The sequence below is a fragment of the Typha latifolia genome, chromosome 3, assembly GCF_019914945.1.
Source record: "Typha latifolia isolate L0001 chromosome 3, TyphaL0001v2, whole genome shotgun sequence".
Lineage (NCBI taxonomy): Eukaryota > Viridiplantae > Streptophyta > Magnoliopsida > Poales > Typhaceae > Typha > Typha latifolia.
Genome location: NC_133088.1, coordinates 2,106,239 through 2,119,150, shown reverse-complemented (window position 1 = coordinate 2,119,150; position 12,912 = coordinate 2,106,239). Strand labels below are relative to the sequence as shown.

The 12,912-nt window shown below is 35.7% G+C and overlaps 3 protein-coding genes and 1 long non-coding RNA gene across 4 annotated transcripts; 2 read left to right on the top strand and 2 right to left on the bottom strand.

Moving 5' to 3' along the window:
* The first annotated feature begins 281 nt into the window (after positions 1 to 281).
* On the top strand, positions 282 to 1,342 carry LOC140784363 (uncharacterized). The gene is made up of 3 exons (XR_012108249.1): positions 282 to 538; positions 643 to 730; positions 946 to 1,342. It is a non-coding gene; the product is annotated as an uncharacterized lncRNA (long non-coding RNA).
* A 336-nt stretch (positions 1,343 to 1,678) lies between these two features.
* On the top strand, positions 1,679 to 3,521 carry LOC140784362 (costars family protein). The gene is made up of 2 exons (XM_073131727.1): positions 1,679 to 1,836; positions 3,084 to 3,521. Exons 1-2 carry the CDS (start codon positions 1,756 to 1,758, stop codon positions 3,261 to 3,263), a joined length of 261 nt encoding a protein of 86 aa, XP_072987828.1. The 5' UTR covers positions 1,679 to 1,755; the 3' UTR covers positions 3,264 to 3,521.
* A 642-nt stretch (positions 3,522 to 4,163) lies between these two features.
* Positions 4,164 to 8,988, bottom strand: LOC140784788 (uncharacterized). Its single transcript, XM_073132341.1, has 6 exons — positions 8,520 to 8,988; positions 7,607 to 7,677; positions 6,385 to 7,226; positions 5,662 to 5,773; positions 4,488 to 4,837; positions 4,164 to 4,393 (listed from the first exon to the last, which is right to left on the bottom strand). The coding sequence occupies exons 1-6, from the start codon at positions 8,818 to 8,820 to the stop codon at positions 4,273 to 4,275; spliced, it is 1,797 nt and encodes a 598-aa protein (XP_072988442.1). The 5' UTR covers positions 8,821 to 8,988; the 3' UTR covers positions 4,164 to 4,272.
* A 1,246-nt stretch (positions 8,989 to 10,234) lies between these two features.
* Positions 10,235 to 12,002, bottom strand: LOC140784789 (1,4-dihydroxy-2-naphthoyl-CoA thioesterase 1-like). Its single transcript, XM_073132342.1, has 3 exons — positions 11,814 to 12,002; positions 11,529 to 11,720; positions 10,235 to 10,629 (listed from the first exon to the last, which is right to left on the bottom strand). The coding sequence occupies exons 1-3, from the start codon at positions 11,958 to 11,960 to the stop codon at positions 10,477 to 10,479; spliced, it is 492 nt and encodes a 163-aa protein (XP_072988443.1). The 5' UTR covers positions 11,961 to 12,002; the 3' UTR covers positions 10,235 to 10,476.
* Between the last annotated feature and the right edge of the window lie 910 nt (positions 12,003 to 12,912).

The window sequence follows — 12,912 nt, the reverse complement described above, 5'->3', positions numbered from 1 at the left end:
GAATTCGAATCGAACCACAGATCTAAAAGCTTATATTAAATTCTCAAAAACTCGAGAAAGAAAAAGATGGGAAAAAAAGAAATGAAAAGAAACTACTCGATAAAGAGAGTCGGAATAACTTAACCCAAAAGGAACGTCAACCGGATTTTCTACAACCCAGCTGTAAGACAGGATTAATGACCGCCATTGATGATATGGCAAGTAAGCAGATGTAGTAAATTCCTACACTCATTTATGTGCTGGATCGGTTTCAAAAGGAATCCAAGCGCATTTCTTCATACATGGGCATCGTTGTCTAAGGCGGTCTTTCCTTTGCCTTTTCGCTCCTCCTTTTTTCTCACCTACACGTTTCTCCTATACGCGGTTAATGGATTATAAATAGCCACAACTTCTCCAATTCTTCTCTCTCAGTTGTAGCTCTTTGATCTCTCTCTCTTTCTCTCCATCTCTTCTCCATTTTAGAGTTTAGACCACCTCCAAATCTCCAGTTAATCTAAGATGAGCGATCCCAAGTACGCCTACCCATACCCTGCTCAAGGTTAGAGTTTGTATACTGGCTTCTCTGAGGTTTTATTAGGGATTTTTTGTGGTTAAGTTTCTGATTTGTTCCTTCTGGGGGGGTTTTAATTTGTAAATATGCAGGCTATTACCAAGGCCCTCCGGTGATGGCGCCGCCGCAGTACGCAGCTTCTGCGCCGCCGCAAAGAAGTGGTGGCTTCCTCGAAGGATGGTATGCATAATGCATCCATTCCTTTCTTTGCTTATTTTGTAATTATACCTATTTATAAGGGCCAAAAATCGTATATTACATCCTGAAGGATTTTTCGCTACAGATATTTTGAGGGTTAAAAACTTCTGAAGAGGATATTAAGTGATATTGGCATCAAATTTAGGTGTTAAAACGTAAATTTTTCTCTTATTTAACTCTTTTTTTTTCTTTGGCAGTCTCGCTGCTCTCTGCTGCTGCTGTTTAATCGACGAGTGCTGCTGCGATCCATCTATCATATTTGTTTCCTAATCTTCTTCACGCCTCATGGAATTTGTCTATGTAATTTTTTTTTTCTTCTTCTTCTTCTATATTTCCATATGAAGTGTAATATGTTTGCGTGGATGTGGTTATGGAATGTTGGGATTTTTATATTAGTTGATGTTATGTGACACTGTACCTTATGTAACTCTCTCTTGTTATTAATTCTGTGGATGTTTAGATGGAGGTAGTTGGAGAGTTTTTTTTTAGTGGTGTTGGATTTGTTAGCAGTTATGTTGGACTTAACTGCTATGGTGATACGATGAACGTTGAAACTATTTGTGGCTGGAAATTTTTATATATTTTTTGAGAATATTTCTTGGGTTTTCTTTATGATCACATAGGATTCAAGTTTTTGCGTTATATTGTGTATGTTTTAGGTTCATTGTTGTGGAAGGACTAGTTTTTTTATTTAGTTTAGTCTCTATGAGTTAAGAACTCTCTCCTCTCTCCTCTCTCTCTCTATATATATATATCAAAAGTAAACAGAAAGGAATACGGTGTGCTGTTTCTTTTAAGGCTTTAAAAATATTAAATTCATACGAAAAAATAAAACGGTGGTGAAATTTGTAAAAAGTGAAAATGTGCGGACTGGATCGTAATTTCATTAAATGGAAGAGTCTAAATTGTAAATTTGTAAGAACTGTACGTCGTACAGCATACGTCTTATATCCCATCCGCAATAGAGAGAGAGAGAGAGAGAGAGAGAGAGAGGGAGGGAAGAGAGGATGAACGTAGAGGAAGAAGTGGGACGGCTCAAGGAAGAGATCCGGCGATTGGGTCAACTACAACCGGACGGATCTTACAAGGTAAAATATTTCTACAATTTGGAGCCATCTTACATCGATTCGTGTGATTTCCCGGGGTATTTCTGGTCGATACTTGATGCGAGGTTGGATCTTGGCATGTGGAACAATTTATTAGGGTTTAAGTAATGGCCGATCTTATCTTAGCTGAAGGGATTGTTTTGGTTATGATATTTCGTTATTGAAGGATTACAGATATGGTTCTGTTTCTTTTGGGGATCGGTATTCATTTCCATCTCACATCAATTTATCATCAAAATATTCCAATTCACATCATGTTTGTTCTCGATGCTTGTTGCTTGTAGCATTATATTGACTGATATTTTGGATTGTAAAGTAGTAGAAACAAAAGGATCATATCAAATTGTCAGACATCTTTACTTTCTAAGTCAAGATGATCTTTGACTAGATTAATTCAGAGCTGTCTAATCGAAGAATGTATGCGCCAATTCAGATGATATTTTGCTAGGAATATGATTGACCGAGCATTTAGGTATCCAATGAACTAGCGAAGCATAATTAAGTTTGTCCAACTTGTTCAAATATAAAATATAAAAATTACCGTTCCTTTTGAGGCCATGAGTTTAAATCTTATTATGTCTATATTTGCCTGAAAATATAAAATTTCACTCATTTTAATTAAATTTACTTCTTGGGGCATCAAAATATCTTATTTTAAAAGTGATAGAGAGTGTTGTAATATAAAATATAAAAATTATTATTCTCTAACAGCTTAATCTTTCAGAATAATTGATGAGTTAACAAGACTTTTTGTATAGAGCATAATCTTGCTTTTTCTTGTTGACATCACCAAATATGTTTTGAGATATTCCTTTTAAAATATACTACAATAAGAATAACTAGATGCTTTATTAGTTTTCATATTTCTTTTCAATCTTTGTCAACATGCGGGTGGATAGGGAAGTAAGAATGCTAAATTCCTCCAATCACTGTTTTGTCAATGACCCAGTTCTCTTGAGTTATGCTTTAGCTGCATAAGGTTTAGCTTTTTTTATGCTGTACTGCCCTTTGCATGCCTTTGTTATTTCACTTCTTCTCATACACAGAAGTTCTTCCATGCACACCTGCTCAGGGCCAATTTTGTTATCCATTATCTGGAACATGTATATATGCTAATGTATCTGTTCCAATTTCAAGCATACAGCATGTTTTCATGGAATGAATTCATGCTTGTTGCTTTACTTCATGAATCAAACCGTGTTAGTAAAGATTTTCGTGATGATTTGCAGACCAAGTTTGGGGTCCTCTTCAATGATGACAGATGCGCAAATATATTTGAAGCACTAGTTGGAACTTTGAGGGCAGCGAAGAAGAGAAAAGTCGTTGCATATGATGGTGAGCTGCTGCTTCAGGGTGTTCATGACAATGTCGAGATAACGCTCTTGCCCCCTCAAGTTGCAGCTGCCTGAAAATGCCATCTATATATAATTTCAGACTTGCATTCTTCTATTTTGGCACAGCTACTGTATCTTAGAATTAATGGCTTGTGTCATTGTTAGCACAGATACTGTACCTTATTTTGAAGATGGTTTTGTCCAGTTTATATTGGACATTTGGTTCGCCAACCAGATTTACTGGATAATTTTATGCCTGTGTTATTCTGATGGCATGTTGCATGTCAATTACAAGTTAAAGCATTTGCATGAGATTATTCTCTGGGTTCTTTACGCAATTGTCACTACATTATTTAAAATATTATAATTGTTTTATACCTCTTTTAAAATTGTCATCCTGTAGCAGAACATTCATAGAATATCCTTAAAAGATAGTTATTAAAGTGGACAAATACATATAAATGACTAAGATATATTCTTCTTCTTTTTTAAATTTAAAGCATAAAATATTTATGACTAGTATTTATCTGACAAATGAAAAAGATTTTCTTTTCTTGTACTATAATATGGGTAACATTATATAGTTTAAAACTATTTTAAACAATTTATATAGGGCAAAATAATCTTTTGTTAATCTAAATTAGTCTAAACAGAAAGGTATTCTTAAAATGGTTCAATGAGTTTTGTGGTAATTATTGTATTTTAAAGAATGTAGTGACTATTACGATGTTTTGAAAGTTACACACTTCCACTGTTAGGCACTAAACAGCATGACTAACCATGGACCCTTGGGTCGCTGTACCATAGACTCCATAGTGCATGGAAGCGAACTTTGAGTATAAGATGTATAAAGAATGTTTTTGACTTCTCTACTTTCATCATCCGCTTGTTTTTCTTTATGTATGAGCAGCAACATACTTAATTTGGCCATTAATGGACATCTTAGCTAAACAAATAAACATAAAAGACAGTCGATGCAAGAATCAGCTCATAGATGAAGCACAGAATATGTCAGACAAGTTCTTCGCCTAACCACCTATCATCTATACAGCTATGAAACACAGTTATGAAACGTCAACTATGCCTATTTCGGAGGGGATGTTAGTTTATTGTGCTCGCTTTCGTGCTTCAAAGTTGAATCTCCACTCATCAATTCATGGAAGGCTTCTACTTTCACCGGCGGAGTTCTTGTATTATATGCATTCCTACAATAACGCATTGAATGATATCAGACACTCAAACAATCAAAACAAATTGCCTCAGTTAGAGGCCATCATAATTTCCTTCTTAGAATCTTACTGAGCCTGTAGTTGAGGAACTTGAACAGATGATAGTTGTTTGAACTGCTGCCCTGATTGAGCATACTGATTAGCCAAAGCTATCTGCTGCTGCTGCTGCCTTAACTGCAGTGTATGTTTACTCAGTGTGTCAAAAGCACCATCAATTGGTGTCTCTGTCATATTTTCCATCTTGACATCCACCATAGGTTGCTGAGCTTTGTCCATCATTGCAACAGAACCACGAGGACTGGATATTTGGCGGCGGCGTAGATGCTGCTGCAGCTGCTGCTGTTGTTGAAAGGTCAAATTCTGGGGAAGACCCATGCTCATTTGGGGATGTAATGGTCTTTGGAACTGTTGGTTGCCGTACTGTAAAAAAATTAGTTCATGACATCAAATAGAAGTGGAAGAATTATCATGTGGATCTATATATTTTCTGAAGAATCATTGTTTTGCTAAGGAATTAGATTTAAGGACTGATACATTTTGTATACTTTGATGGTGATGAAAATCTCGGTAACAATGGAATAATGACAACAAAAGATAGTAACCTGTAGCAGAAATTCCCAAATACAACCCTATAGAAATGTTGAGGACTTGAACCATGTTTTAGAAAGTCATCAACTGCACTTCTACTGGAACTCCCTGCGGACCTATGTATGTTCTAATGTATTACATAATATAAAAAAAAAATATGGCCAAGAGTAAACCTTGGCGAGTTGGTTTTATAGAACAATCAACCTTTTGAGTCAGAGATCCAAAGGTACAAGATAGGGTATATCTACTAACAGAAGTAATCATCAGATTCAGATTTCAGAGATGCATTTAAGGCCTATATTTTGATTTTATCGTTAATAAATGTACAGTAGAAAAGTTAGAAAGACATAAAATGGTACTATTTAAATTTCAGGATCATCTACTATGAGAAAAGAAGAAGGTCGTTAAAGATTCCAGTTTATATGAATTTATAACATCCTTAGTAGCATTTCACTAAGGTGCAGCCTATTTAAGTACTGAAACATAGTGCTGAATAATCTAAACACAGTACCGGAAGAAAACTCAGACAAACTATATCCAATCTACAGATCATAGGTGACCAAGTCATACCTTGGTCTTATATTTAGTGCAACAAAATGTTTATAGAATTCATTGCACAACAAAGAATGTGAAGGATAATTCCATAATTTCTAAACCTGTAAAAGGGGGTTCTGATGTTGTGTCTGGTACAAGTGACTTTGTTGCTGTATTTGGGGGCTGAGAACCTTGTTACCACCCTTCATAAATTCTGTTAGGACGCCAATGTTACTGCCAAATAAAAGAAACAAATTATTGCAAGCTAAAATTTCAAGTGATGGTTCATAAATTTCACAAACATTTGACCATATCAAAGAAGAGTTTGACATGTGCATACGTAATGTGGGTTTAAGACTTTAAGGATGTATTAGCATCAGGAAGTTCTCCTTAAGATGATTCGAGTCAAGATGTATGAGGCTTAGATCTTTGCAGCATTACCCTCAACTTTGAAGGGATGGTTCCAATACTTGAACTCATGACCTCATGAATACAAGAAGCAAGCCTTAGCATGTAGAGATTACTAAATCATTTCATTTGTATCTCTTGAGATCCGAAGCTACTTTTCTAGGCATTGTAGACTAAGGTAGCTAGTACACACGACTTTTTCTGCTCTTTTAAGGGCTTTGTTCTCAGTTTGTATCTAGTCTTTTATCTAATTTTCTTATATTATCTCATAAAGAAGCAAGTATTCCTTTTATCTGTTACATCTCCATCATATCTCATAAGGAAAATAAAGAAGCACTCTGAATAATTCAATGAAAAGCTCCCTGAAGGATGAGGGCTTTCCTCTACTCAGATTCACTGTACATCATATATCTTTATAAGACAAAGTAACTACTCACCTATATCCTGCTACTTGCAGAAACATCTTAAGAAGTTCAACTGAAGTAAACTGCTTTTTGTAGCTGTCAGTGAGAAGCTTTAAGATGCGACCTAATTTGCAGATATGTCCACCAAAAATTTCTGAAAGAACTTCCACTGAGACTTCCGTTCCACATTCAAAACCTACATTTGTTAAGAAACGAGCTACTACCTTCTGGGTCATCTGTGATGCTTGCTCTTGACAAAGAGGTCTCCCTGCCCCTCCAGATCCATCTTTTCCCCTATATTTCCTTCCCATCTTCTGGTAATCAGGTATTATCCCAAATCTTTCAAGCATTGCTGGACTCCGGCTTACCAAAGGGGGCAAATTATCAAGAACCCCATAAACTTCCACTTTCTGGTTCTCAATTCCAGTTGTTTGTGATAGTGCACTACCAGGTATGCAGTCAGATGGAAATGTCAATTCTGGAAAGAAAACCTCATCAATTGAACTAATCGCATCCGGAGCAATTTTTGAACGCATGGAAGTTCCATTGTCCAAAGCAGGCTCACCAAGACCTACATATCGATCATCCTTAAATACTTGCCTCTTCCTTTTATGTGCACTACAAAGCCTAAGATAGTTATACATTCCCTCAGTTGTTCTCTTTGGAGGTTCTTTCTCACCAGATGGAAATCTGTTATGTCTTATTCTATATTTTTCAGCAAATTTCTTAAACCATGTGTCAGGCAACTCTTCATGACTGTGCCTTTGGGATGTATTTGAGTCTTCAGGTTCATTATATCTCATCAGACGAATAGAAGTGCGCTCAAATGAATGCTCATTCGCTTTGCCTGGACTAAATGTTGACCTAGATTGCATCTGCATAAAAAAGAAAGAAAGAAAGAAAGAACAAACTTAGAGATTGGCAACTAGAAGGTATAAGATTTTGCTCCGTATAAGTGTATAGTAACATTTCTAGACAATACACAGATTAATGAAGGTGATAAAGAATAAATAATGTACTGAACATGAATGGAAAGAAAGGCTATGCCAAATTCATAGATGTTTGGCACTAGGAAGAAATATTGTATCTTTTATTTTTACAGCATTAAAGAAATTATTAGTTGTGAACTTGCGATACAGTCCCTGGACAATGCAAAAAATGTTATAGAATAAATGAGATAGTTATGGCAGGTAAATTATGGAAAAGATTTTATCCTAGTAAAGAATTTTGATGAACTTCAAAGATCAGAGCCTACTTGATGTTGAGCACCATCTTCTCGATCATCTTCTAGCGAGAAATAGACATCATCCCCATGAAGCTGCAAATCTGGAGGAAACAAAAATGCAAACATGTTATTAAAAGAAAGACTAATAACAAGAAAAAAGATCCACTTTCATGTGAATAATTCACAAAGATAAACAATAAAATATTCCAATAACTAAACGAAATAGACTAGTTTCCAATACCAATGGATAGAAACAGCAATATTAATTAGCTAAATATCATGTAGCACACATAGTACAGATGTTAAAGAATAAAACACAATTTATTTTAGGAAATTCCAATAATCTGCATCATGGAAGCATGGTGCGAAATAGAAGATGCAAAATTGTCTAAAACCATAGGTTTGACAGAAAGCACTCTCAAAACCTCAAACTTTTTTTTTTCAGTTTTTCTAGAAATTACGATCCATAACCTCCAATTCTACCCTAACCGCATTCTTTCAAGTAGTCAGCTGTAAAAGTCATTATAAGAGAAGCTACAGACAAAAGAATCAATTCCCGATTAGGAATACATCAATCTCAGCAACTTGGTATCAGGAACATAGGTCGGTAGCTTTAGTTGGAGTTTCGGATTCCAAAGCACATTACTTGGCAAAGAAATCAGCAGCAAAGCCTAAAATTTTTTCCATAAATTAAGCTCCATGCTACACCAATCACAACTAGTCATAAAATCATACGAAAGAGAAATTATAGCAGGAGAAACATCTCCAATTTAGGTTTAGATTCTAAAACGCACAATTTTGCCACTATCAAAATCCCAACCTTCTCCATGAATCATTCTCCCACAATTCCACTCGTTCACTTAATCCACCGCAAAGTTGTTAACAGAAGAATCTATAAACAAAAAAAAAAATCCAATCTAGTGAGGAAACCCGTGTAACTTACAGTTAAGGTTTAGATTCGAGATCGCCTGCGACGACGACGACGACGACGAAGGGCTGCGGAGGAAGAGGGAAACAGAAGCCTTGTCGAAGAGGAGGGCTCGTGCCCGGAGCTGGAGGTGGAGGTGGGCCCTCGAGGTCGAGGAAGAGGGAGTGAGGAAGGCTTCCCACGTGGCGGCGGAAGAGAGGGAATGGGCGAAGGCGGCATACGCGGCGTCGCCCAGCCACGTCCGCCACGCGCCGCACTCGTCGAGCCGCCGCGCGAGATCGTAGCCCCTCCCATCCTCCCCCAGTAGCAGCGCCATGGTTGGGGGTTTTGATCTGAGAGAGATCACTGCGAAGCGGAGAGGCCGAGAGGCGAAGGAGACCAAAGTAGTTCTGACTCTCTCTTTCTCTACTGGCGAAAATTCGGGGATCAAATTACAACTATGCCAAACAACTTCCCAATTATCCCCCCAGACAATCTCAATTATATATTTTTGTAAAAGGTTTTTTAGTGAATATCCTTAACCAAAAAATTCTTTTATTAGCTTACATGCCCCCCTTTAAAGTTGACACCTTTCAGTTGAAGTCTTAATAATTTAATAAAAAAATAAAAATATTTTTAACTAAGGGAAATTAGAATAAATATATTTTCATTTTTTTATTTTAATTATTAAATTTGAACTACTAGTTAATTCCATATCAATATTAGAGGAGTTTACAAGTAAATAAGGTATTATATATTTGCCACCAAAATTCTTTTCCAAAATATCATTCCTAAAATTCTAACTAATGACAGTTTAAACTAGAGTTAGATTAATAAAAAAATCATCTTGCCCTTGTATGAATTGCTCAAAATGGATCAAAAAGCTATCTAATGTTATATGATACACTAAAAGAAAACTAATCTTTTGCAAGAAAAAAAAATAGTGGTAGATATTTTACACTCAAAGCTTCAAGAAAAAAAAGTATTTTAATTATTTACATATATTTGTTAATTTTAATAATCAATAATCACAATGGCAAATCTGGAAGAGTCAATATCTTGATGATAAGTATGATAATTTGAAAAATATAGTGACAATTATATATTTTTTTAAATATTATGCAATTCAAGAGTAATTATTGATTTCAGAGTAACCATCCATCATTGATGATTGATTTGGTAGCTAGGTGTCAATGATGAATACATGCAAGATTTACTCATGCCTGCAATAGTGCTTCTTTTGAACTCTATGGGCCCAAGGATGGTTACTAGGAATGAAAACTGATAAGATACGGACCAAGTAATAATTAACTTATATTTTTATATTTTTAGTTTGAATACATATTCGGGTAGTAAAATTTAAAATTATATGTCAACTAAACGGATATGGATAATTTTCGGATAGATAATCGAATCTTAAACGGATGTTGATCGAATTTTAAATAAATTATAAGATAATTAATATAAAATATTAAGAGTTTAAAAAAATATATGTCAAATATATATAAAATTAAAAAATTAATCTCTACAAATAATATATAATAAATTATTAGTAACAATATCAATATTCACTATTTAAATAAGTAAACTATAAATTATAAATTATTCAAAAAATATGCAGGTAAACAAATATTCAACATCCATATCCAAATTTAAGAATTATATATGACCGGGATATTAAATTCCTACCAAGATAACTGAAAGTTTCAACTATTAAGAATCCTAGTGAACCTAAAAAAAGGATACAGGCCTAACAAAAATTACTTGTTACTGTATATTTGATTCCATCAAGTTTATTTTTTCAAATCCGGTTTATTTTTTTCAAATTCTATCCGCATCTGAATCGGATAGGACTTTTTTTTCTAATCGGATCAAATAGTGGGTTGGGTCAGAGTTAATCTGATCCATTTTCACCCATAATGGTTACAATTTATATTATGTGTTCAATAATATTATTACAAATACAAGATTAAGGTTTTGAATGTGTGAGTGTTCATAGCCTGGAATACTTCTTCAGAGCATCTCCTGCATTCTTAACATGTTCAGGAACGGGCAAGTTTGAGAGAAGTGTAACTCTAGATGATGACAGTAGAGCCCCCTTCTCCAATGTGGAAGGATCCATCTTCCACAAACGTACCTCCCATACCTGCTCATAAAAGAGATACAAATTCTGAATTAATTAACACTGCAACGTGGTGCACGCGATGTGGAGTATTAATTTTGACCAAACTTGGCCTCCTTATACCTCCTCATAAAACTTATATTAACAGTACTTCAATCTTATGGAAACTTGAAGTGAAAATTTACTTATAAATATAAGGATGTGTGAGGAGTGTGTAGCCAGTGAAAAGAGTGAGAAGATTTAGTTTATTTGTTTCTATTCTTAAATCTGAATTAATTTTTTTGTTCAAGTTTTTTTTCTTCTAATTATAACACGATTATAATATAGTAAACCTCTCTATCTATCTCTAAAGCACAGATGTACATATTAATCTAACTTGACTCGACACATATTCTAAAGCACAGATGTACATTATGCCGATAAACTCGCAGTGACTTTATGCAGGGGTTATGACGTATGGCTTATGTGTCCAAAATATACAATAGTAAATGTATTAAGTTCGCTCTTTCTTTTTCAGACATTAACTAGTTAAATCCGTCTAAAAAGTTCCTATTATCCGTAAGAGAATATTTAATTACTGGAAAGCGGAGGAAGAAAATATTTATTTTTAAAAATATCTCTACTTTTAATATTTAATTATAAAAAATAACTTCATTACCTATCCAAAATAGCTCAAAATTTTTCTTAAAAAAATAATATTTTACGGAACTCGGTCGCTTTATTAAATTCAATGTTTTAGCAACCAAACACGTGGAAGATTATATAAATATGTAGAGAGGAGCGATCAAAGAGCACGAGATCGTCTGCACACATGGATGCAGGAACTACCTACAGCTACACTTGAGGGGGACCAATCAGTGGCTTGAAATGATTCGATAGCCGATCAGGATTAAGGAGCGAGCTCGAAAGAGCGGTAAGCTCACCTGGGTGGATCGACCGACGTGGATTGGATTGGCCTGGGCGAAGACCAAATCGCCGAGCTGCGCGCTGCGGTGATGGTTGATGCTAAGCTGGATTCCGGCCACCCGCCGGTAACCGGAAGCCATGTGGGCCCCCATGCTCGCCAAACCCTCCGCTATCAGCGCCGACACCCCCCCGTGCAGCACCTTGAACGGCTGCCGATAGGATTTATCCCCAAACTTTACTAATCCGCGGATAAGATGAGGTTATCCGGGAACAGAACAGGGAAGAGTTTATATCCTACTTACCTGGCAGCAGTGGTCGGTGACCTTCAGGCGACCGGTGAGCTGATCGGGTGAGACCTCGTCGATCTCGAAGCCGAGGGCGTGGAGTGGCGCGTCGAGCTCGGCCGTCTTGGACGGCGGGATGGATGTCGTCATTACCATGGGGGGCATGAATGAGAGGGAGTTGGTAGGGATTAGGGATTATGAGTTTGGGCTGGTAGCTGGGGAGACTTTTTGTGAAGAAAACGACGGCAGTCGATTAGGTGGAGATTACGTGGAAGGAGGCGATTCGACCTTGATTGGATCGGAGGAAATAAGGTGGCATTTGGTTGCAGATAAGGGCTAAACATGGTTATACTTACTCTCATTTTTTTTTTAATTTATTCTTAAATATTATGCATTTAGCTAATTGGATTTAGTTGACTTGGGTGTTAGGTCGTACACCACAAAAATAAGTGTTAATTAAAGATATCTACACGTTATTATGCTGACACTGTCCAACTATTGTTTGGTCTCGTTAATTATACCTCATTTATTAGAATTGGCACGCCACTTGATCCGATATGGCTTAATAGTACCCCTCTGAGATAATCATTTAATTGTTAGCCAATTAAATAAACATTCATATCACCCGCAAGGAGAACACCTAACAAGCGATTAAGCTTAGTAGGTGGCCTGGAGGCTTCGTTACTTACGAAGGGACGCCGATTTTTTTAATAATAATTAATAATATTATTTAGCGTAGGTTGAGAGGGATAGGATTCATATCAAGGTGGTCCCAGCGGACGAGCATCACATATCATACATACATTTTGTGTGGATGAGAAAGATTAAATGTGTCCCTCCTGAACTCCACCTATTTCTCCTTTGTTGGGAGGGTTATAGTGCTTTATCTTGTGGTTTGCTTAATTATATGATTGTTTTAAAAAATCCTAAGTACTTAATCTTGAACTGAAAATAATTTCGAATCAAAATTTGTAATTAAATTTAAATTTAAGTTATTTTTAATTCGAGTTTGACTAAGTTTGAAGCCTAAAGAAACTGATTAATAAGTGATTTCAAATCTTAATTAGTCTGAACTAAATTTTTAACTATATTGCTTGAATTAAATTAAGTTTGATTA

Bases quoted from the DNA above. Each gene is read 5' to 3' on its own strand.
- LOC140784789 (XM_073132342.1), bottom strand. From the start codon at position 11,960: ATGCCCCCCATGGTAATGACGACATCCATCCCGCCGTCCAAGACGGCC. The intron at 11,721-11,813 runs GTAAGTAGGATA...TCCTATCGGCAG, and splicing joins TCACCGACCACTGCTGCCAG to CCGTTCAAGGTGCTGCACGG. The intron at 10,630-11,528 runs GTGAGCTTACCG...TTTTATGAGCAG, and splicing joins ACGTCGGTCGATCCACCCAG to GTATGGGAGGTACGTTTGTG.
- LOC140784362 (XM_073131727.1), top strand. From the start codon at position 1,756: ATGAACGTAGAGGAAGAAGTGGGACGGCTCAAGGAAGAGATCCGGCGA. The intron at 1,837-3,083 runs GTAAAATATTTC...GATGATTTGCAG, and splicing joins AACCGGACGGATCTTACAAG to ACCAAGTTTGGGGTCCTCTT.
- LOC140784788 (XM_073132341.1), bottom strand. From the start codon at position 8,820: ATGGCGCTGCTACTGGGGGAGGATGGGAGGGGCTACGATCTCGCGCGG. The intron at 7,678-8,519 runs GTAAGTTACACG...TGTTTCCTCCAG, and splicing joins CTCGAATCTAAACCTTAACT to ATTTGCAGCTTCATGGGGAT. The intron at 4,838-5,661 runs GTTTAGAAATTA...ATTTTTTTACAG, and splicing joins ATCAGAACCCCCTTTTACAG to TACGGCAACCAACAGTTCCA.